The sequence below is a fragment of the Mugil cephalus genome, chromosome 5 (assembly GCF_022458985.1).
Source record: "Mugil cephalus isolate CIBA_MC_2020 chromosome 5, CIBA_Mcephalus_1.1, whole genome shotgun sequence".
Classification (NCBI taxonomy): domain Eukaryota; kingdom Metazoa; phylum Chordata; class Actinopteri; order Mugiliformes; family Mugilidae; genus Mugil; species Mugil cephalus.
In genome coordinates this window covers 17,172,697-17,197,263 of record NC_061774.1, presented here as the reverse complement: position 1 = coordinate 17,197,263, position 24,567 = coordinate 17,172,697, and the positions used below count along the sequence as shown (strand labels likewise).

The window sequence follows — 24,567 nt, the reverse complement described above, 5'->3', positions numbered from 1 at the left end:
TCTCTCCGAGGTGTCATGCACGTCAGTGTCAATAACACACATGTAATAGTAGAGCAGGATGCCACCACAAGTGACAAATTGTAGTCAGTAACACTGCCTTTACCACGGAGAAATCACACCTTCTATTTTATATGGGTTATCAAAAACACAATAACAAGATATTAGTAGCATTAACGTTGTGACAAAAAAACATTACAAAATACCTGGCTACACTTGTGGATTTTGCTGATAAAATCTGGTGACTCTCCCTGGAATCAGACGAGACAGCGGTGTCTTATGACATCCTGCACACTGTTGGTGTGTGTGTGTGTGTGTGTGTGTGTGTGTGTTTGTGTGTGTGTGTGTGTTTGTGTGTGTGTGTGTGTGTGTGTGTGTGTGTGTGTGTGTGTCAAGAGCACTGGTGGTGGTCGAGATTACAGTGAAAAGACTGAGCCAAGAGAGCACACGCAGTGATGCAACGCAGCTCGACTGTAATCAGGTGTGCTTATTTCTGGAAAAAAATATGTGTTGCACAGGCAGAATCGTGACTGTGTTGCAGGGTCTTCGGCTTGGCCCACTGCGGGAAATCTCGCTATGAAGGAAGTTGCGAGAAAAGCGGTGAAGGCTGGGATTCCCCAAGCCACTCGTTCAAGCCTCCGGATGATGTATTGTTGAAGCTCAAGTGGGTGAAATCATCAGGTCTCCAGGTTCAATGAGTCTATTTCTAGACTTCTAGTGCCATAAAGGTGAGTAAAAGGAGAAACCTCTAGTACTGGGCCACTTGACACAGCGACCAATATAAGGATGCTGGGAACCGAAACTGGGATCTATCTGGACCTGCCTTGCTTGCCTTGTTTTTCGTTTTTTTTTAGTTTTTCCTACACTGTTTTGTGTGTGTGTGTCTGTGTCAGGCTCAATCCTGCTAGGGGTGGGCACTACCATCAAGGTGTATCATTGCAATGAGGTGGGGGTACCTTGTCTGGTCTAGGTTGACGCCACACGTCTAAGTAACATCCACACAAATGCCACGTCCAAACGTTTCCCAGCAGAGCACTGAACTGTGACGAGATGGTCATTTACTTCTTCTGTAAGTGGTCATAATGCGATGCCCGATTGGTGTAATAACAAGCATTAGACTATCAAGGGAAGACAGGTGGATCTGAAGAGGAGTTAAGGATGGCTTCTTTGTTGAGGTAGAGCAGCCTTCATTAAGCCAAATAGAGGTTTAAAACACTCATTAAAAACCACAGCAGTGCTAAGACAGACTGGAACGTCCGTAGCAGCCTTTTGCACAAGTCAAAGGATCTGAGCCTTTTCTACCTTTTGCTCTTTGTGCCTCCATGTTGCCTGAGCAGTCCAGGTCATCGTTGAGTCGCACCCCTACGTGTCCTCCATCTTCTTTACCTCGCTACTTAATGGTGACAGAAGCTGGTCCGGAAGTCCATCATCAACAGCACCCTTGGTTTTCCTGATGCCGCCCCACCACCCCACGAGGCTCTCTAGGAGGTCAACACATCTTGCCCCACCCCACGAGCGGGAGGAAGGTCACCACCACAATCTGTTGGAAACACCACCCTCTCTGAAAAAGCACACGTCTCGAGTAGTCGTTTGACTTTCACATCTCATGTGACTTCCTTGGAGCTATTTCCAGCTATATTTCCTGTAACACTTTACAACTCATGCTCGTGTTTGGATGAACGCAGATTCTGTCCAGTCATATGAACAACAACTCTTTCAGAGAGAAAAAGACCAAAACGTTTGTATTCTTGCCTGCATTGAGCGAAATATCTCTAGCAGTCAACAACACTTATCTTGATGAATTCATCATAGAAAAAAGAATACGTCTGCTGAAAGAATAAGGGCTGGGTGATGGTGGCTGGGGCAGGTTTTAAATAAAAGGCACTGCGTCAGTGATTGCATGGCTCAAAGTTAAGGAGCAATCAACGAGTCAGCAGTCGGTGGCTAAGTATCTATTCTTGATATACACAATTTTAGCTCTGATGCCCAATGACATCCCCCTCAAACAAAACAAAGGACTGATTTACAATTCTTCCGCTGAACTAGATAAGCCTTCATCTCTGCCTGGGGAGATGAGCCAGATGCAGTGTCACAGGGTTGGTGGCGGCAATGCATGACCTATATCTCCTGTTTTCGCTCTTGCTTCCATTCCATTCACATTCTTACATTTTCCAGGGAGACAGGAATCCTCGTCAAACACAAACGAAGGTGGAGAGCAGACAGAGGAAAATATATTACTAGTATTCCGCCGTGAAGAGGCTGCCTTGAAGCGCCTTTCCAGCTGAAGAACAAGAACCAAATTGAAGTCCTGAAATGTTAGGCTGCTTTAGCAGGTACACGTTGAAGGGGGGAAGACATTTTCTCCCTGCGCACGAAATCTCACAGATCTACAAACAATTGCCTCCCGTGACTCAAGTAAGACTTACTGGAGCTCCAGCCCTGACAAGTTACCAGAGCAATATCAGTTTGAGGTCAGAGGTCGGATGCAATGCCTGTTCTGTTCTGTACTAAACGATGAGATGCAGCAGCACAATAGCACAGAGCCGGCGAGCAGAGCCTGTTGTGGCCTTGCAGATGTGTGATACAATCTGACGATTAAATCTCCTCTCATAGAGGAAATGGAGCGTGTATCTGGCAGTGATATCTCTAAACTGTGTCCTTTAAATGATATTAAATGTTCTGGTTTTGAATGATGAACGCGGAATGGAAGTTGATTGTTGGTGCCTGGTGTGTACGATGCTTCCTGCGCTTAAAAAAAAAATAAATAAAAAAAGAAAAGCCATAACGGCAGTTGTATTTATTGGTCTGATAATGGTCAGGCCAGCGGCTGCATCAACTCAAATCACAGAGGATGAAGCCAAGAAGTCGCACCGCGTTTTATAAGCAGGTACGACACTAGATGCGTGAGTTTTCAGGGATGGGTAGGTTCACAAATGACTATCAGGGCTCTTCCTTGTGGCCAGACACCGGAACATAAAGACCATAAGAGCAATGAAGCCTGTGTCGTCCGTTCGTCGTCAAGGAAACAACTCCTCTCTTACGTGCATCGCGCTGGAGTGTTTAATCTCGGAGACGCGTTGCGAAAAGAAAACGTCAATACCCTCTGAAGTTTATGGATTCATTTTCTTGATTCATTTTCTTTTCTTTTTGATCTCATCATCTCACGGCGCAGCTGTAGTAGCAGGTAACGGAGTGGGCTTGCACAGATTCTTACCGCTCTTCAAAGGCCATTAATGGCAGGAATATAATACGTGCCTTTTGTATTCCCTCCAGTCCCACAGGCTTAATAGATGGGAGTCACAGCAGCAGCGTGTGTGAGCTCTCCGTCACCGTTTGTCTCCCTCTATTGGCTAAATCATCCCTAATATTATAAATTACAGTCCTTTGTGATGGCATAAAACCTTAAAGAACAACTTCCATGGAATAAATAGAGTAGCGTTCATCCTTTAGCTTCTGACAGCCGTTTCCTTGAGAGGAATGGAGTCAATTTTTAGATCTCTGGCAACACCGCAGTGTAAATATCCATTGATGCATTTATTTTCTGCAACCGCTTGTCCTCTGGAGGGTCACAGAGGCTGGTGCCTATTCCCAGTGTAAATACACAACAAAATATATCTTTAAAAAGTATCTATTCAGATATTCTCAGATTATTATACATTTGTTAAAACTACATTATCTTTAGAGATGCTTTCACATGCAGTATTCAAATCCTAGTCTGCAAAACGATCAGCAACTAAGCACCAAGCATTTCCATGAATATAGTGAACAGTAATAAAAAAAAAAGTACAATATGTCCGCAGAGAAGCAGAAGTATGAAACAGAAATCTGGCGCTTGTGATTGCACGAGTTCAAAAAGGAGAGAGATCAAGCTTGTCATCATTAATGCTTTATTATATGAAAGAGGCATGTTTTAACAGAATATACAGTGTAACAGACCATGTCCCACATTTTTCATTTACAACATTTTCAACCCTCAGAGCAGGCAGATATATGTAAAGACGAGATAGATGGATGACACAGTTTCTGCTTGTTGTATTCTGCTGCAACGGTGACAATGTAACACTTAAGTTAGGGCGAAACCATGTTGGCATCCCTTCTGTACGGAGAGATGTTCATAGTGGTTTCTGTGGGTTTCTGTGCTGATCATCAGCTCTGTAAATATCCTTCGACAGCGAGCAAATCCGTGAAACCTCTCGAGGAAGGAAAATGCTCAGGCGCGTGCCCCGTTTCAGTTGTCACAGCCTGGTATGGAAACGTCAGCACTGACAAGTGGTATTGCTATTAATATGCTCAGGAACAAGTCGATTTATGCTGCGTCTGTGCTCTGATGTGGCCAGCACCTGTACACGATGAGGTAAGACATGTGAAATGTCTGATGTGCTGCTCGCCTTTGTAAGAAAAAAAAAAAAAAAAGGAAAAACGAAAAAAAACAGAAACACAATTATCTGTTTTAAAAGCTTAAGAAAAAGGCTCAGAGGATAGATTATCGGTCGGCGAGAGCCAAGTCTGTATAATATGCGAGAAGGAGACATTGCATCATTCAAAAATACGTTATCAATAATGGATTATTCAGAACCTGTACACCTGTGTTTTAAAGATATTTAGAAATCGTCCACATTTACGGGTATTAAAAAGAAATACGTTCGCTTCTGGTGAAATGTCTTGAGTGACTGCATAATAAACGTCCACTCAGGTCCGCACACACGTCAGGAAAACAGAAGAAATGGAATGCTTGTCTGTGTTCATGCTCGCGAAAAAAACCCACTTAGAAGAAAAAACCTGAATAACATCTACAACAACACTAAATACAACTCTGTATTCACATTCCTAAAAATGCATTTAGTGTTGTGCATTGCACTGCATAAGGGTAAAGGGAATTTTCAAAATGAACGCGGAGCCGTAGGTCCATGCCGAGGGAGACGTGTACATTCATGATGTATGCATAAGGCTCCTCCTGGGGAATGATTTAAGTGCCCACGGGGGAAAGCAGAGAAATTAAGAAGGTGTTTCATGAAGCAAGGCCATTATGATAAAGGACTGGGGGTAATTAGCGTACTCTCTCTCTCTCCCTCTCGTTTCTTTCCCCTACATTAAAGGAACACAAAAGCAAAATTTGAACAAAGCGGTCAAAACAAACATATTCGAGTAGGGTCACCTCTGTGATGTGTGCACAATAAAGTCCCGCCCGGCTGCTACTCCAAATAATGATGGCATTATTATGCTTATTATCAAGGTGACTGTCTGATTATTGGCACATCCATCCACAGGCAGCGTTGGCAGCAGAGAGAGTGCTTTTTGTTTTAGAGCCGTGGCTCTGTAGTCCACCGACACTCGCGGCCTCCATCCGACTTCAGCGTCACTCATGAGGGGGCTGCCCTCCATTTCCTCATTTAAAACCCAAGAATCTCTGAGCACGCGTAAGACGTGATGTTGTCTTTTTTTTTTTTTTAGAGAGGAAAGGTGTGTTCAAGAGCCCAGGGAAATGCTTCTAATTAGGAGTTTTTTTTTAAAAAAAAAAAAACGAAAAACACTTCAAAGACTATTTAAATCTGTCATTTGCTAATTAATCACAAATTATCTGCTTCAACCCACATGTCAAGAGATTAAACTTGAAAGGTGAGGAGGGGGGAGAAAAAAAAGAAAAGAAAATCCTGGTTGGTTTCATCCAGACGTTCCAGAGTCGAGTGGGACTGATTGATTTACAACAGTTTGTGAAATCAAGGAAGCCCACACACTCCCACTCAGATGAAAAGGATAAAAAAAAAAAAAAAATCATCATGTCGCCTCCGGCAAATGTTTCAACCTTGGGTGAGAATTCACAACAACTGTAAGTTGCGCGTTCTCCTGCAAATGATTCCGTATGCAATCTAAAGGAAGCCGTTTTTTTTCTCACATTACGCCGGCTCTCGCTCATTGATTACACCTAAAGTGCTGAGACAAATGAACCTCTCTGACGGAAACACACCCACATGAACGGGCTCGGTTTCTCTCCTCCCAAGTCGTGCATGCGCGACATCTAAAATTCAAATGGCTGTTGTTGTCCCCCCCCCCCAAAAAAAAAGAGCCCAGAGTTTAAAAATACATCAAAATGCCAGGCTCTGAAACAGGTGCGCACCGACGAGGAGGAGTTTTGAAGAGGGGAGCGTGTGGGGGCGAAAGCAACATGTGACATGTAAGCACAACAGACGGATCATAAGGAGCCGCTGCTGAATGAACAGAGAGACTCGGCGGAGAAGGGGAAGGTTTTGGTGCACTGCCTCGCAGAATATTAATGCTACACATCTTTCACGGTGTGCGCGCTGCTGCCGCTGCTCAAAACATCGCTTTGTTTGTGTAGCGGGGATTTGTGTGTGGTCAAGTGTACCCAGTTTTATCATTCACTACAAGATGAAAAGCTTCGAGGGCAACTCCTAATGAGAGCTGACAGTTGTTATGATGAAAACCGGGGAGCAACTAAAGCCGAGTACAAAGCGCACACTTACAGAATAAACACGTAATCTGAATATTTTCTCGGCCTAGAAACAGTAAAAACACGGCAGATTTTTTTTTTTTTTTTTAAACTCGGCGAGACTTCTGTGTTAGCTCCATTATTGTACATCACATCAAATACCTAGTCGAAGATGAAGCAGCATTCATGTTATATCGAGACTTCTGCTAATATAAACGTAACAGCGTGTATTTACTATTCTATTTAAAACGCGGCCCCCGAACTAAAGACAAAAGGTAAAAGCGATACTGTGACGTTTGCGTTTGATTTTTCAGTTCAACTGGCACATAATGGGACAGTAAATTCACATTTTGGCTATTTAGGAATGCTCTGCAGTTAGCCAGTGGCCAGCGGACAGCGTTTGGTCTCCTTCGGGACTGCTAACATCATCAACAAGATGTTTCGCAGCTGGCTGATGTGTTAGAGGAAAATCGTTAGCCTGGCGAAGTCTAAGAATAAACCACGAATATATGCGTCGACAGGACGACAGGAAAGGAAGGAGAAAAAAAGAGAAAAGAATGAACGAAGGACGTCTTTAACAAGAGTAAAAATGTTCTCATGCAAGAGGACAAAATATAAGACAAATATGGTAACACATGTCAAGTAAAAAAGGCCCCAAACCAGCGATCCCATGTGCCTGAGGGATGCCCGGAGATAAACAATCTCTATCAGCAAACCCCTTCTCTCCGCATTAGAGGTCTACAATCGTAACCCCACCAGGCAATTGCGCGTAACACAATACAACATCCTTCAGTCAATCACAGATAATACAATCACCACAGGGCAACTTTGGAGGAACTGTCACTGTCAAGTTATTCTATTTAAATTCAACAGACATCGATGGAAAGAAAAAAAAAAAATAGACAAGCTTTTAACCGGTAGCAGAAATCATATATTTTCAGCCAGGCCCTGAGGTATTGGGAGGGGCAGGGTGCAGAAATTCCATGTAGAGAGCGAGGAGGAGACGAGAAAATATCACTGGAAAGTAATGGCACTTTAAAATTAGACTCCTGAAATGACTTGAAGTTGCAGACATGACCAGCCAGTGTTCAGAGTCCTTTTTTGTTTTTGTTTTTTTTTGCTTTTTCAGTGGTCATTAAAGGTCACAAAAGGGAAGGAAGAAAAGAAAAAAAAGAAAACGATATGCAGAGGAATCCATATGTTTAGTAGCCGGCCGGCCAGCCGCCCACCTTCCTCTGGAGCAGGAAGTGGGGATAAGCACGTTACAAACAGACTGTTTTTTTTTTTTGTTTTTTAAGAGGAGAGGGACAAAGGCTCTGTGACAATACGATGTTTGACCTAAAAATAAAGAAGATTTATTGTCACTTTTCCTTTGTTGCCTCTTATTTCCATTCATGGCTTCCAATCTCCCACTTGTCAGGAGTCCTTGTGCAACAACGTGCCATAAATACATTTGTCCAAAGAACAAAAATCTGAGGAAATAGAAAAAAAAAATAAAAAATAAAAAAAATTAAAGAAGAACAATCTATCTCTGAAAAAGGCAGGACTGTCCTCGGTATGTTCAGGTTAAAATCCCACCTGAGTGGTAAACAAAGTTTTGACAGTTTTGTTTGTGTGGAATATTTCCTGTTCCCGTTGCACCATTGTCGCTGATAAACAGGAACGTTCGGGTTTGTTCGTAAATGTGAGAGGGTGTGTATGTGCTGCTTAGCTCTGTGGCAAAGAAGACATAGTCGTTGGCTCTCCTCTTGTGTGTGCTGTGTAGACCGGGCAGGGACTGCGGGGTGGGGCTGCCCCGCTTCACTTCTCATGTCACCAGTTGGCTTTGACAGCTTTGACATCACTCACCAGATTTTGAGCGAGACAGATACCAAAAATCTAGGAAAAACAAAAGAAAAACAAACAAAAAAAACGCCACAGAGGATGTTAGGTTGTTATGGTAACAGAAAGATCACTGAGATGATGTTGCTCAAAGAAACTGCTGTAATGCGAGGTTTGATTGATGCTGTAAATTCTCACCACTAGATGGCAGTGATGGCCCGACATCAGAACCCAGACATGCTGTTTTTTTTTTTTTTGTTGTTTTTTAGTGCACACCTCATTTCAGATACAGCAGCTTCCCTCTTGAGAGTGTTTGCAAGGGGATTAATCTCCAAAAGGCAACTCCTTACCTGTAAAAGTGCAATTCCAACAAAGATTCCTGCTACAATGATCAGGTTGTCCTGAAGCCACTTCTCAAACTGTCCCACGCAGCCCTTGGTGTAGATGTATTTCTGCAGGTCCAGATTCTTTTCAAAAACAAAAACAGATTAGAGGCACATTAAAACCTGCACAGACAGAACACATTTTAAACTACATCCAGTGTCCAGCTCTCTAAGAGGGCATTAGCCTTTTGCTTCATTTACACAGTCATCTGAACTCTGATCTATGACTAACGCCGGACAAATAAACACGCAGATTACATTTTGGAAATGACTCTGTAAGCTTTGTAGAAGGCACAAAGTCTGAGCATTTGGCACGAATTACAACGGGATACGGAGAATATCACGGCACAGAATATTCACTTCCACCGAAGGACGCTGTCTGGACTGAACAAACAGGCAGAAGCTGTTTCCTGTTACCGGACAGATGGTTGTTTGTGTTGTCAGTTTGAGCCGACGATGTACGTGACTTATTCAGAGAAATAAGTAAGAAGGTGTCTTTTACACACACACACACACACACACACACACACACACTAAAACAGGGTGGGATTGGGTGTCTCTACAATGCTTTCTTTGTTGCTCTTCAAGACAAGTCAAGCAGGCAAGCCCTTTGTTCTCTCACAAAACCTGAAAGATAGCTTTCAACCAATGAGAGATAAAGCAAGCCCCTCGCAGCCAATAAAATAGCAGGAAACACTATGTTGTTCTTGCTGTGAACTTCCTCTGAAGCTATTTCAGCCCTCTGTCTTTGTTGTGTTTCTGCTCTCCTCATGTCTCCTGCTCTTCCTCTTTCCCACCCTGCACTCCACCAACAAGCTACACAGGAACTTACTGCACATCACTGATAGTTTGGGCAAAATCTCAACAGCCGGGGCATTAGCACAAGAGCACACAGGAAAAAAAAAAAAAAAAAAAAAAAATGAATTCATACCAACTCTGTGGCAGGTGGTTCACTGTACTGCAGTTCGCCTAGCAACAGCAATCTTTCTGACTGCAGTGCAGCGAGTTGTAACCACCACACCCACACACAGAGGGAATAGGAATGGACTGGCATAACCCACTGAGTCGCCAATTACAGAGTGTAGTAAGGCTGCTCTCTAGGCTATAACTGGAGCCTAATTATCCCCGTTAGAAGAACAATCTGTTATTAAGGCAAGAGGCACGCAGCGAAGTCTGCGTGCGATTTAACCCCATACGTTCTCTCCGTGCGTCTCCCGCGCTGTCTGTTTGTAGGTATGCACGGCATTCAGCGGCTCTGATCGAGAACGCCAGCCAAGCGCCTGTGTTTGATTGGCATTTCAAATATCAATCAATGTTTTGCTGATTGCCGCTCCACCCTCAACAACTTAAGACTGCTTCCATCAATCAGGCAGGTTTGCAGGTTGTCAATCAATCGCCCTCAGAAGCGGCTCCACTCGGCGGCATTGCTTCGTTTTAAAACACACCTCTGCATGAAAACCGGCTAAGTACTATACTTCTTAAACTACAGACTATGAAATAATGTTAATTTCACCATCAACATTTAAATACGTGACAAAAAAAGACTAAAAAACACAGGGTTTGGGTTACAGAGGCATCTAGAAAGCTACACAAGTGGAAGAGACACTAACCCCTTTAAGCCGAACATCATAACCGCACTGCGTGTTGATGACGTCCTCCTGCAACACAGAGCAGACAGTCTTTGTCAGAATTTAATACCTACTTCTATGACTAGGACAAAATCATTTATAGAAACAGATTACTACTTTAGAAAGTCGCTTCAAGTATATATATACACTTCACAGTGGAAGAGAAATAACAATGGAAAACTATTGGCTATAGTGATTCTTATAATAGCACTGTCATTATTTGTTACAATACAATACAATTCTGTGACCTCAACACCCACAGCATGACTTCCTAATCCAAATGAAGACATATGATTATGCACAGTCATTAGTTTTGTTAACGGGTGACTCACTGCAGGGTCTTTGACACAGCAGGAGAAGGGGACTCCACAGCGCTCCCTACTTGGATTCTTGTCAGTGCAGTTGAAGTAGATGTTCATGTTCCAGTCCTCGGGCCCATGTGCGCCGCAGCACGACCACTGAGACGGCAGCAACAACAGGTCAAGATTAAGCAGTCGACACTGGCTAACAGATGGATTTACTTCTTCTTCTCTGGTCTTTAAGCAGCTCTTTAGATCCTGGCTCAGGTCAGCTTGGGCGGTTGGGCGGATTACTGTGACGGGTAGCGACTACCGATAGCGAGACTCAGCTGGTGAGACAGCGGTGGATCTAATCGCCTTTAGAGGACGTCACGACAGAGCTCAGAGTTTACACACAGGGGCCAATTATCCGAACATATTCATTGATGCAATTGAATAATCATTTATAGGAAATGAGATCCGCATTAATCACGAGATTTCCTCCACAGCGATGACTCATTTTTCTATCTGCCCAGAACCGGGCTGACTCAACGCCACTTCATACATTCATTTAAACAACAGTGCATCCAAAGAAGGGAGTGATGTCTTGCAGCCGGGAGACATGAAATGTTAAAGGAGGCCGGTTCGAAGTGTTTCAGTAAATAACCGAAGACTCACATATTCCTGGGCAAAGTCGATGAGATTCTGCAAGTCGATGTCATCGCGGTAGGCCTTGACGTTATTGTTGATGAAAAAGTTGAGCTGGTCTTTGATCCAGTCCTTAAAGACGAAGGCGAGGATCCCCGCAGTAAGCTCCAGAAAGAAGATCAAACCCAGGAACACAGAAAACTGGAAAGTACACGACGCACGAGAGTAAACACACAAACAGAAGACAATACATCTCCTGTCACTTCGGCGCTGAGAATCTGGGCGCACCCAAGAAAACGCTCAACTTTTTTTTTCTGTGTTATTAAAAGAAATAAAAGGACGGCTTTCATGTACTTTGCATCCGGAGTGCTTGTAGGTCCTTTTGCTAAGTAAACGTGTGCGAGGAAAAAATAAAATCACAGTCCCACAGGTGCCATTATATCATCCCTTTACAGTAAATGTAAGAGGAAACGAGGCTAATGATAAATGCACAAAAGCCACATTAGCTCCTCAGTCCGACGCCTGACTTACTGCTGCTAATGGACGTCGGCCAGAGTTAATAGCTACTCAGAATTGCAGCCGGCAACAAGACAAACTCGTCTCTGTCAGTCACATGTTATCTATACAGACCAAACCCGAATGGCGGTGGCTGCGGCTACAGAGAAGACAGGATAGCTCGACGTAGGGAAAAAAAACGCTTTACTGGATGCTGAGGCGCTCGTTTTCTGATCATCGCTTTCTGGCGAACTGGGAATTCATCTGGCGATTATATATTTATGCCATGCAACCATTTGGAGCGGGTGAGTCAAAGTAACACCTGCTACGCAGACAGCCTCGGCCATGGTGCGAACTGCAGATCTAAGGGGGTGTGAAGTGTTTAAAAATGGGTGTCAGGAGCCGGGCTTACAAATTTAAGCAGGACGGTGTTCTCTCTGAGCGCCCCGATGCAGCCGGCGAAGCCCAGGATGAACATGACCCCTCCTACGACGATGAAGAGCCACACGGGGTCGAAGCCTCCGAGATCTGTGATGGACGACAGGTTGGACAGCACGCCCTGAGGGACGGGAAGGAAGAGACAAAAGAACGGTTAAAATTCTGACGATAATGCTTTCGACATCAGTCCGTGCCATTTCTCTTGCGAGGTTTCCAGCATTTGCTTCGCTCTACAAAAAACTCCCGGCTAACCTTGAAAGAGGCTTGTGATGTGTCAAAGAGAAAATGGGAGAATGTAACTAATGTCACAGCCAAGAGGCCAGCTGGCCTTGCCCTGCTCAGAGATGCAGACACACAGCAGAAAAATCTATTAAACTGCAGTACAGTTATTTCATTAGACTGGTAGCCTGTTCTTGTCTAAATATAATAACAAAGCCCCGAAGGATTTATTTTATTTTTTTTGAATCAAATTATGTACAAAGCAGTTTCACTCTTTGGCAATTTTCTGCTGAGCCGATAAAACAAGTCACTTTTACGGGAGCGTTCCACATCTAGTTGGGGGCCCTTTGAAACCCTTTTCAAACAGACATCTATCATATCACTCCTCTGTACATCCGGCCTTGTAGTCCCAGAGCCGTAGCATGACCAACGTGTTTTCCTGTCGGTCTCTCGTGTGCAACGTGACATACGATGACGGAAACTTCATCTGAGGTCACGGTCCATTTTTCAAACAACATCGACCATCCCGTGACAATATGATGTTCTGCTGGGAAAATTCTGAACCTGGTATTCGTGCGGATGTTGCTTTGATGTGAACCACCCACAGAGACCAGACCAGACCCCCCCCCACCCCATAGCAATGACACTTAAAAACATTAAAAAACAGCACAAGGTGTTGACCTCGCATTTCAAACTGATCAAGTATCTGGAGGATGATCCACAGAGGCCCCTCCCCTCAACCCACAGGACCCAAACACCCACCACTAACAACACTCTGTTTCCAGACACCGCAGGACACCCCCAGAAGGCCCGAGCCCATCCCCTGATGACTCACAACAGTTTAGGAGGCACGAGGGAGACCTCGGTTTATGTTGTTGACGCCACACACGGGGATCAGTAAACGTTCACACACTACAAGGTACAGTTTGTATGAACTGCACAGAAGCTTGTTCAAATATTTGTTCTGTTTTTTTTTTTTTCCTATACCTCTCACTCGCCTTGAAAGAAAAAAAAAAAGAAAAACCCACAGGAGTTGTCCTACTCTCCGTTTTGACATCTTGTTTGCTTGACACATATAGTGCACATGTCAAACACTTGCAGCTGAAGCCGAAATCCCATACTGCTTACGTTAATCTCTCCCTGCGCTGAGCAAGGAGAAGACCGTGGGACGGCGGCAGCGCTGCTTTCTCTTATTTTTGTGGCAGAACGGTGCAGAATAAACTGCCCTCATTTGAATTTTAGCATAAGGCCACGAAACAATAATGCAGTCTGACTGCGCGCAGCGGGCTTGAAACTAATCATCTTAGTCAGTGAGACTCAAACTCACCATTAACTCGCCTTTCCAGCAACCCGCTATTCATCATTCGCTCTAATCCCTTTAAATTATTCACGCCGTTTCACAAAGGTGCTCCAGAGCAGGCCTATTTGCCCAGAGTTCATGACCAGACGTTACTAATCAGTACATGCTTCCACACTGGTGCTACATTCGCCGAGCCGACTGGTACAATTTCTTGCTAATTAACGAACAAATTGATTGTTAACTCAATTGGAAGGCGTTTTGACTACTGTTGCCATGATTCACTGCACACGAGAGGTCGGCGACAACGCCGAACCCTTCGCAGCCTCTCCGGTGTGGACAATAAACAGCAGCCGGTTTCCACGCAAATATGAGCTCCAATTAATCTTGTGACAGGGTGCATCATTCAACACAAGGTATTCACTTCCAAATGACTGTGAGTCAAACCAGTGTGTCATTTTGTGGCCTTACGGCTCCTTACTCGTAGCCACAGCCGTGTGCAACATCAATTCACCTTTTGGGGGAAAAACAAAGTGACCTTTCGCTGGAAACTGGCTCCACAAAACTGAGTTACGCATCGCGCTGGAGCTGCAGCCGCATAACTCATATCCTGTGACGACCAAGATGTGTTTACCGTGACCATTATCTGGTAAGTGCTAAGAAGTGTTACAGGAATGGTGCTTCTGTTTTTCCACACCACTTATCTCAAAAGCTCTGTTTACACCTCAACTCTCTCCTGCGTGTCCTCCTTTCGGGCTGATTATGGCTGGAACGGCGGGTAGAATCTTAGCTATGCTCTCGAGGCAATCCTGTTGTACACCAACAGTGTGTGTTTGTCTTTGCATGTGTTTATACATACCTTCTCCGCCCATGCCCACAAGCCAATACCCAAGAATGCTGCTCCTAGTAACTGTAAAACAAAGCACAAGTAGGGTTTTCTGTGAGATGACGAGCAACAGCACTCAGACATGTTCAAATTGCTGACGGCGAGATGTGTGCGCAGCTGTAAAACAACAGAAGTTTAAACCGTTCTTCTGTCTGGACTGTTTCGGTTGATGGTTTACAATGGCGTGTCCCTGATTTCTAATTTTGTTAAACTGATTCACGATAACCCGTGACATCACAGCACGGCTTCAAAGACAGCACGCACGTGAGAAGCAAGTCAGTACAGCAATCTCTCATGCGAAATAACCGGTATTCTTCTAAAACAGCAGACAGTCGTGCGCTCCTGCAGGGACCGCCACCGACGGAGAGAAGCTACGTGTCTTTTTAACTTGCTGTGCACAATCACATCTGCAGGTTACAGCAGGTTAGAGACACCGCACTGGGCAGATTAAGAGGATGGAGGATCTGATACATCGGGAGTTAAGGAAAATCCCTCCGGTATTGGCCTCCAGCAACGGAAGAGCGGAGGCTGAATGCCAAAAAAACATGCCAAGAAGAGCATCCGGTGACCGTTAGAGCAGTCGCACTACGAGGCGGCCCCCGGTGAAGACATAAAATGAGACAAACGCAACAATTCGCGATTACGCAAATCAGTCTGCGTGTCGGAATAAATCCCCAATTTGTTGCCTTGTAATTTTGTTGTCAAATCAAGCGCTTTAGCTGCCACAAAGTGTCATTCATACGAGATTTAGAAAGGTAATGAACTTAACTCTAATGGCAGAGCCTGAAAAATAAATAATAGCACCATTGAAATTGTGGTAAATCATATCGTCAGGAAGCTGATTAAATCGGGGGAAGCAGGTAAACCCATGGCAACCTGTTAGTGCATACACACACACAGACAATCTCAAACAACAGCAGCATTAGCCTGGTGGTTACATAAGCGATTGGGAAGAGGGGTGTGGTGGTTTTGACTGGAAAGTGACCAGATAAAAAGTCAAGGTAGGCAGGCAGAGAGATTAGACTGAAATGATGGGAGTATTCCCGGCATTTAGCCTCCGACTCATAAATAATCCATGTTACTATACAAACAACGAGCAAACAAAGGAAACAAATCTCAGTTCACATCAGCAAGTGAGAACATCTACACCAAGACGTTCTCAAGACAATTAACAATGTGCCCGTTCTGAATCAAAGATGAGGCTAATGTTATTGGTAATTACCCATGAATATTTTATTAACGATAATTGAAATATTAATTGTTGGAGAAGCTCTTTTAAGACTTTTGTTACTGTTCCAATTTACGGATGTTAACGAGTCACTTTCATTTTTAACAAAACCAATATCTGAATAAAAATGTACTTGGTACTTTTCTAGCCTGTTCTAACAGATTCTTGACTTGACGCACTGTCACAGAGATATGTTCAAGAACAAAAATAAAACTGCAACAAGCACTACATGAATGTACCTATGTATTATATATGCATGTATGTTTTATATAACTGGTTGCGACTTGCTCATTTCTGATTCAGGGTCTGTAACTTTCTAAAGACGAAGCTTATGAATATTTGTCCTTGGGAGAACCTGAGGGCTAAGCTGAACGTGTGCCTCCTTTCCAAACGCAACACAGCAATCTCACAAAGACCAGAAAGAATGTTGCATTAACACGCAGCCCTCAGAGTTTCGAGATGAGGTTGATACCGGGAAGCTGTGCACAAAAGTTCAACAAAATGGAGTGAAACCAACACTCAGAGGATTTCTAAAATCAGAAATAAAACGCTGCCATTATGTGTCGTCTCTGTGAGAGAGGAGGTGACGCCTTTCTGTATGTGTAGCATTACCAAAAGAAAAGTAAGAAAAGTTATATATATGGACACCAATGTAGCAGTTTGTATTTTCTAAAACTACTGCAGACAGTGTTTGGATATACCTACATGTGTTCATCATGTGTTTCCTGAGGTGAACTGCTTTGAAAAACTGGTACTTGAAAAGAATAACAGCTATTTTTCAGTGAATGCTCAAACAATGAATTCAGCTTGGATACAACTCTTGTCTTTTCCCCATCTTCCCTGTTTCTTCTCTGCTGTGAACCAACCAATACAGCAGGAAGAAAACGGCCTCTTCACTCTCGTGCTTAAAAAAAAAAAAAAAAAAAAAAAAAAAATATCGAACATCACCCAGACCCAGAGTCTCTTTGTTACTTGGTCAATTGTGTTATTATTTCTGTTCGTGAATACTTCAACCCACGTTGAGTTGTATTTCCCCGACCCACAGTTTGGGAAGACCTCGAACGCAGCATCGAGCGTAACAGAATGCATTCCTGGAAGTCACTGGCTGACGACGTCTGCCAATATTTCTGCCGTTCTCAGTCTCAGAGATTTTACTTACGAAAAGGACAGAGAGAAAAAAAAACTCAAAAACAATTAAGTAATACATGAGCGGGGCCCGTTTATGATATGTCCGTGGGAGACAGGCCAAATTGAGCTTGGAGCGCTTTCCAGAACAGCTCATCCAGACGACTTCCCAGTTAAGAAATTGCACATTCTTGGCTGCTTAGCAATACACCTATTTTCTGTCTAGTAACGTGCCCTAGCAATGCTAAACCTTGGATTTGCTCAAGGCACAACGATATTCCCACAGAGACTTGAGGCTTGATCGCGTTTTTTTGCATTCGGTGGCTCACGTTGCTGCCGTAGTCTTTAGAGCTGACCTAGCTATAACTATATAATCAAACTGAGTCAACTTTTATTAGTTGCTTCCTTTGACACAGTCACAGTTATCACAAAGTAAATATTGAGACAGCTGGCGATAAACTTCAAAACTGCTTCATCTAATCAGCAGGTACAGCCCCTAAAGGCCGGGTGGTGATATCGTCGCCTGTTTGTCGTGTATGAGGAGCCTGTGAACGTGTAATGGGGAAAAAAAGGTTTTGACAAATATTAAATACTCCTCTAAATGATATCAAAGTCGAAACTGCTCGTACTTGGACAGAGCAATACAAGGTGTGAAGTATATCAGATGAATAAGGGAAGGAGAGGGACACACATAATAATGGCAATCCTTCTTAGTGAAAACCAAAAAAAAAACAAAAAAAATTCTGCTAATCGAAGCCATTACCATAAACCCCGAAGCGAAGCGTCTGTTAGTGTACAAACATAACACAACATTTATTTGATGTTGCGTAAGCGGTGTTTTTGAAGCCCTATCTGCAAATCAAACTTGCTACACGGGACAATAAAGTTTGGGTTCTAGTGAAGTCGAATGAATGAATGAATGAAGGCTCTGATACAGGACTCAACTCGCCTTTGTACAGTACTTGAATTAGTTTCTTTTCATCTAACTTTTCCCACAGTGTAATGCGGGCAACCAGAGTCAAATTCAGGTCAGCCTGTGGCAGTCAAACAACACTACCGATACCACTCTGCGGGAAAACGTCCTCCAGACGGTCAGTTCTCTTCACTGAGCGGTAAATGATGTGAGAGAACGTGAAAATTAAAAATAAGATGTCAAGTTTGATCTACTTGTAACTCACAACAATTAAACAATGAAAAAAAAGAGAAGAGCGCAGTCTTCCCTGTTTTGTTTGTTCTGGTTCAGTTAACACTTAATTTCTCTTCTTTGTTTCTAAAATACTGTTTTAACTCCTTCACTGTTACGTAATTTCAGCCGGTCTAATCCATGTGCTTTGTGTCCTTGTATCTTCCGTGTTATTCAAATCAAGCTTTCCTGTCAAGGGCTGCTATACGATCCGTGTGTCCCAGAGAGAGGGTTTCCTTCGCCATGTGAACAGAGAGATTATCAACACTTGAGAAGAAAAACTCCCTAAGCCAGGGCTGATCCCATTAACCTCAACTAACTACCAGACAAATCAAGCTCCCTGCTTCCTGGATCGCTGGACGGAAACACGCCATCCAAACAAATGCACTGGTTTGATTCAGTGAAATGTAACTGTCTGAACATCTACTGATCTGATGATATTAACTGCACTGCCAACTGGCCCGGTAACTTGTTAAAGTTGTCCGACTCAACAAGAAGGAAGCGTAGCAAGCATCGTCTCCACATTATACTACAGAGTCAGCGTGTTGATTAATATCAAAAGCAAGCCACTGACGACTACATCAGACTAGGACAGTCTGAACACATAAAATTAAAAGGTTACGTCTTGTTCAAAGATATTTTCGTGCAGGCTACGAAACAGACCGGCTCCATCTGTGAATGAACTCTGCCTCCCTATTTACATTGGGTCTTATCTGTGGGAAGAGGTGAACGCTGCTAAACACACAGCAGTGGAAAATAGCTGTAATCTGCACCCTGCCTCCGATACAGACGTAAACTGCGCTTCAGAATTTATGGTGTCACTGAAACGTTTATAGTTAAGCTGCTGATTATTTCTCGTTTTCAAACCTTTAATCGTCCGGACATAACTGTGCATTTTGGTTTCCCGGGGCTTAGATGGCATATATTTAAATGTCTCCTCTTCTCAGATCATACTCCAAAAGCCGAGGACATACATACATAAACAAACGACAAAACACTCGCTATGATTTCCTTCAGTTTTAGACTCGTATGCTGCACAGTGTACTCACAAGAACACCTGACCACCAGTAACTGAGACTAGAGTGGTGTGTACATAATGGCTGCATTCACACTTTGTTCTTTACAGCCATTCACCTGTGATGTGTTTCCCACCCGACGTTGACTTGGGGCCAAATGTGAACAGACACTTAGCGCTGTAGCTGGCTAATAACACTCTGCCTGCATCCAACCAACTCAGCAACTTGGTTACAGCTTAACAAGCTTTTAATTACAGCAGGCAGAGCTCCCAAACATTTCAGCAGCTCAGGCAGAAAATGTGATTAATTAAGTGGATGTGAGGAATGTGTCTATTCTGGGGACGAGAGAAAGTGCGTTGTTCTTGGGTGAGAATGTCTGGTTGTCAACAGCAAGCTCAGGAACTGGAAGAATTCACACAGAAAAAAAAAAAAAAAAACACTGGGTTGTATTGCTCTATTTTGCTCACAATATTTATGGCCTTACAGGCATTTTGTCTCAATTTAGGCAGCATTTTCAAGCCTGACAAGATCACTATGGGAAAGACAAATGGGTTGATTTGTGGAGAATAAACCCCATCCCTCTCTATTTCAGCAATGCGCTGGCTTGTCTGTCAAATCCAGTACCACAGCGCGGAGACGAGAGCAGAACATCTTCTAGTGATTATTAACGGAAACAGCCAGCGAGCTGGAACTTGTTCCCCAGTTTCACAGCTCAGACACAGGGCTGTTAGCTCGGGCCTGGGTGTCAAACATTCACGAGAACATAATAAATATGAGTCAGACGCAACAGTATAGCGCGATGACTCAATATTTCCTGATATATTGTTACCTCCGACTGAATTACAAAACATTTGTGACGCAAACTGCACAAATTAATTGCACCCCTGTCTTTAACTGAACGGCGAGCGGCATGCTTCTGGGTTAATGTTACCTCCATTTATCAACATGACAGAGGGATGGTGTCATCACCTGTGTTTTGAAGGCTGAGGAATGAGGAAGTGGTGATGAAAGGTGGAGGAATGGGAAAAGAGATCAAGCTGAATGTGGATCCAAAGTACCTGGCTAAGTCCGAGAGAACAAGCATATGACGGGAGAAAACACAGAATCGCACCCGGTCGCCCCCACTCCAGTCTTTGTTCTCACCATCACTCTTTGTGCGTCCGTGGGCGTGTGAGTGAAGGGAAACAATGGTGCCCCGCAGAGCCCGAGCACTATAGACGTGGAGGGAGTGAAAAGGGCCGCTTGAAAAGAGTTGGGCTGGGTGGCATTCAGGCCGTGTGGCCTTTTCCCTCCCAACTGTGTGTGGGAAGACCCTGCGGGGCTCACAAACGCACCATTCCTTCGCCCTCAGACATTATAGTGCACCAGCCGCACGGAGGCGAGATGCAGACGGGTGAGGAAGGGAGGGCGAGGGTGGCTGAACAGTGGAACTTTTCAGACTGAGGAGGGACGTAGACGTAGGGGGAGGGGGGGGGGGGGTTGTAGTAAAGGAGACGTGCGATCGCTTGCCACTGCTCGAACAATACGCATGCCATTTTTTTTTTCTTTCAAACTCAGCATTAAGAATCGTGTCAGAGGGGGGAAACACAAAGTCAAATCAGCATCAAAGACTCCCCACACTTTTATTTAAAGTGTCTTACCTGTCACTGATAAACAACAATAACACCTTTAGCTGCCATGTGACAAGTAAATGTAAGAAAACCTGACTGAAGTACAGGCATGCCAAAAGAGAGGGAAGTAGAAGGGAAATAATTATTAAACTAATTGTAAAATTGTGAACCACTTGGGCTCATTTCAAGATAATGAGCAATGTCTTGCACCTCAAATCAAATAAAGGTTTGTTAATTTAATAAAAAATAACAAGCACCATTATGGACACATTATGGACACATAGTAATATCAACACATAGTAAATTAAACAAATTAAGGTTGAGTTTTCTTATTTTATGGACTGACTTACATAAAACAGTGAGGACACATTTACACGTTATTTAACTGTTACCAACACGGACACGTTGAGCTAACTTCACCTAAATATCAACACTGGCGCTATTTTTTACTTAGGATAATCGCAAGCAGACTGTACAGCAAAAGTATTCACTTACCCAGAAGATGATGTTGAATCCAAATAAGAAGTATTTGACGCAGCAGCTGACTTCGGCCCCTTTAAAATGATGATGTTTTCTGCTCATTCTTCCAGGGATAGTGGCGGCTAACTGGGAAGCTGGGGAAACTACTCGGGTTTGTACTTGAAAAGCTCAACCAAAAGCTACACTCCTGGAACTGGCTCCATTAGCTAAACAAAACAAAACGACTTTACTCGCCGGACAACATCCAGTGAGTCGAAACAAACAAACCCGGGTAGTTGTCCCTTCCTAGTTTCAAGCATTAGCTCGCTAGGCCAGCTAGCTCGCAACTTCTTTAGTTAGCATTAAGAGGCTAACAACAACAAATCCAGGGGCTCTGAACTAAGGCACACGCGTTCATCTGCGGCTTCCTCGATGTTCAAGTTGCCGTCGGCGGTGATCGAGACGAAGCTGGTGGCCTTTCAGCTAAACCTCCCTGATATTATCCCCGTCGCTGCATCTTCGCCAGGAGTCTTCATCCTTGTTGTTTTGTGCTGTAAAACAAGCCCCTGCTGTCACAGAGGAAAACCACTGCGCTTCTGGCTTTCGCCCTTTTCACCTCAAGAGCGGCCTCTCGCGTCTCCGCGAAGCGTTTCACCTGAGGTACAGAAGATGTAGAAGATGCAGAGACGTCAGAAATGTATACATTTTTATTTATTTAATTATTTTTTTATTTTTTTTTCACTGTTCCGGCTTGAAGCACAGCAAATAAGCGCCGTGCTTGAGATGAATTGGTCCACAGGTGCAGCATAAACCAGAGTTTATAACCGAATTCATGATGAATTAAGGGACCGTGTGTTTTAATTCATTCATCATTTACCAGTGATCGGAATAACGGCGTTAAAATAAACTCAAGTTTCCGAATAACACTTTCGGCATTTCTTCTCTGTTGCAATAAGAAGCCCTGAGGTCATGTATTCATAAATATTATTTCTGTCACACGTGACCTGCCCTTAACATTTAAGAATAACAATAATAATAGACTAATGAAAACAAAACGTTAACTCTCTTGATTCTCGAGATAATGAAATAAATAACTAGAGATATCGATAAAACAGGGGAAATTAACTCGTTATCACGGGAAAACGGAGGAAATAACCTGTGTGAACGCATGACCGCTTAGGTCTTCCGTAGTCATCTCTTCCTTATTTCTCTTCTCTAATTATTGAGCATTTTACGAAGTGTAAAACAGCACCCCTCTAAATGTTACGTAGCGAAAGAGTACACTATTGTACATTACAAGAGACACTATTGTCCACAAGGAGGCTAAGCAGAGAAAAAAAAGAATGATCAACCAATCAAGTGAGGGTGCTGTCATGACAGTGCTCACCTGTGATTAACTGGTCCAATGAAGCCACGCCCACTCTTTAGCATCAGCCAATCAAAACATAATATCGCCACCATCAACTACTGAATGAAATAACGCGAGATCAGCAAGTTTCTTTAGCAAACTTGGCAAGTACAGTGATGGAGAATGGAGATTTGAAGTATTTAGTAAAAAACTATTTTACAAAACTACCTCTACAGCAACAACTTAGGATAAAATCTTCGTACAGGTAAGAAAGAGGAAGAAATGTTTTCCAATTTTTAATGTGGAGAATTATGTCAGAAAAAAAAATCCCACCCCACTGGTGCGTTCTTAACTTTTAACGCAATACTTTCCCTGGTAACTAGTTTTTTTTATAGTGGAGTAATTCAGTCATCAATGTTACCAACACAGTTACTTTTTGGGAGAAGTAACTAGTAACTATAAATAATTACTTTTCAAAAGCAACATGCCCAACAACACTGTTATTTACAGACCAAGTTGTTAATCTCTCCATCCACAGGAAGTGAGTTCCCTTTTAACGTTTTCTCACACACCCTTGTCTTGTTAATTAAATGGTTTACAGTAATGCCAGACAGACATGATTGTTGTTACCCAAACATGTTAATATCATGTTATCACAATGTGTGGGCTTCGGCTGAGGGGGAAGCTGTGTGTTTTCAGAGGTGTTATTTCTAAACTGAACCTCCTGTTTGGAGATGAGCATCCTCCTAGTCTGCTCAACATATTATTAATGAAAATTAACATAAGTGCAACTTCCTCAGATTTTAATGTGCCACAGCAGGAAGAAAAATTAATAATATACACAAGGTATGCATGATTGTGCACAATTAATAATAAAATGGAATGGATTTATGATGGATGAATGCTGCTGTTCATGCTCTCACACTCATCTGTATGTTGATATTTATTGTTTTAAACAGGATTTCCTCTTTCCCATTCTCTCTAACTATTGGTCCAAAACATTTAAAGCATGTTACAGATACTATCTTGATAAATTTTCAATAATAGCACTCTTTGGGATGATGCCAGTTGCAATTACTCTATAAGGAGTTAATGTAGACCTCTTAGCCTTCCTGACCCTATTAGTCAGACGGCTCGTACTACTTAGTGCCACATAGTGATCAAATACGTAATTGAAATTCAATAAAATGCTCTTTGCAAGGGTTCAACTGCTAAGTTTTGCAACATGTAGATTTTCTCTATATATCTTCTGTCATATTAAAACTCTATATTTTGTTAATCTACCTAAGTGAGGCTGACTGTCTCCCTCATATTTTTATGCATTTACTGCCTTTACTCTCATTTCAATTGTTTTTTTTGTTTTTTGTTTGTTTTTGTTTTATTTTGCATAGCCTAGGGTTAAGTCTAGGGGGTTATATACATTAAGACATACCATGTTGTTTGTTTGTTTTTTAAAGACATTGAAATGTTCAACTTTTTTCATACTATTAGGTGTTTGAAACTTAGCAAAAGAGTTTAGAAAAAGATGAAATTTCCAGCAGGATAAACACTGATACATAATTGAAAAGGAATATGAAGTGTTTTGAAATATTCAAGGAAGCAGATGCCGAGTGTCTGTTTCAGCAGTGTTGCCTCATTTGAACTTCTGTCGAGAGTCCTACAGATGGCAGTCTATGAACTTGTGATAATTGCAACTTTAGTTTCCTTTTCACCTCCGGATGCTGCTGTGTGCGTCATGCCAGCGCCCAAAACTGTCACCACAGATATGCGGTGGAGAATGTAAAAGCCGAGAAATAAGCCTGCAAATGTGGCGGTTGATCCAACATTGTGTCATATACACAACTGGTGACAATCTCCCATCGGTTAACAGCATAAAAGCATCAAAGTTAATTATTTCAGGCCTCTACTTACAGATTGTTCTTCCTATAACTTAACATTGGATATGCGAGCTATTATTCTATGTGCTGTAACTGCATTGCCCTACAGTTTTAAAAGCTGAAGTGCCTTTAAGGGGCCAAATGAAATGTGAATCCTTGTTTAGGATCACATATACAGGATAC

At 43.0% G+C, this 24,567-nt stretch overlaps 1 protein-coding gene across 1 annotated transcript; it reads right to left on the bottom strand.

Moving 5' to 3' along the window:
- Positions 1–3,863: 3,863 nt before the first annotated feature.
- Positions 3,864–21,957, bottom strand: tspan17 (tetraspanin 17). Its single transcript, XM_047585214.1, has 8 exons — positions 21,196–21,957; positions 14,512–14,562; positions 12,111–12,257; positions 11,234–11,404; positions 10,610–10,735; positions 10,260–10,307; positions 8,617–8,733; positions 3,864–8,323 (listed from the first exon to the last, which is right to left on the bottom strand). The coding sequence occupies exons 1-8, from the start codon at positions 21,280–21,282 to the stop codon at positions 8,258–8,260; spliced, it is 813 nt and encodes a 270-aa protein (XP_047441170.1). The 5' UTR covers positions 21,283–21,957; the 3' UTR covers positions 3,864–8,257.
- Between the last annotated feature and the right edge of the window lie 2,610 nt (positions 21,958–24,567).

What these genes read in the sequence shown, in the direction of transcription:
- tspan17 (XM_047585214.1), bottom strand. Translation starts at nt 21,282, where the DNA reads ATGAGCAGAAAACATCATCATTTTAAAGGGGCCGAAGTCAGCTGCTGC. An exon ending in GATTCAACATCATCTTCTGG is followed by an intron (nt 14,563 to 21,195) that starts GTAAGTGAATAC and finishes TTTGTTTTACAG; the next exon opens with TTACTAGGAGCAGCATTCTT. An exon ending in GCTGTGTCAAAGACCCTGCA is followed by an intron (nt 10,308 to 10,609) that starts GTGAGTCACCCG and finishes TCTGTGTTGCAG; the next exon opens with GAGGACGTCATCAACACGCA.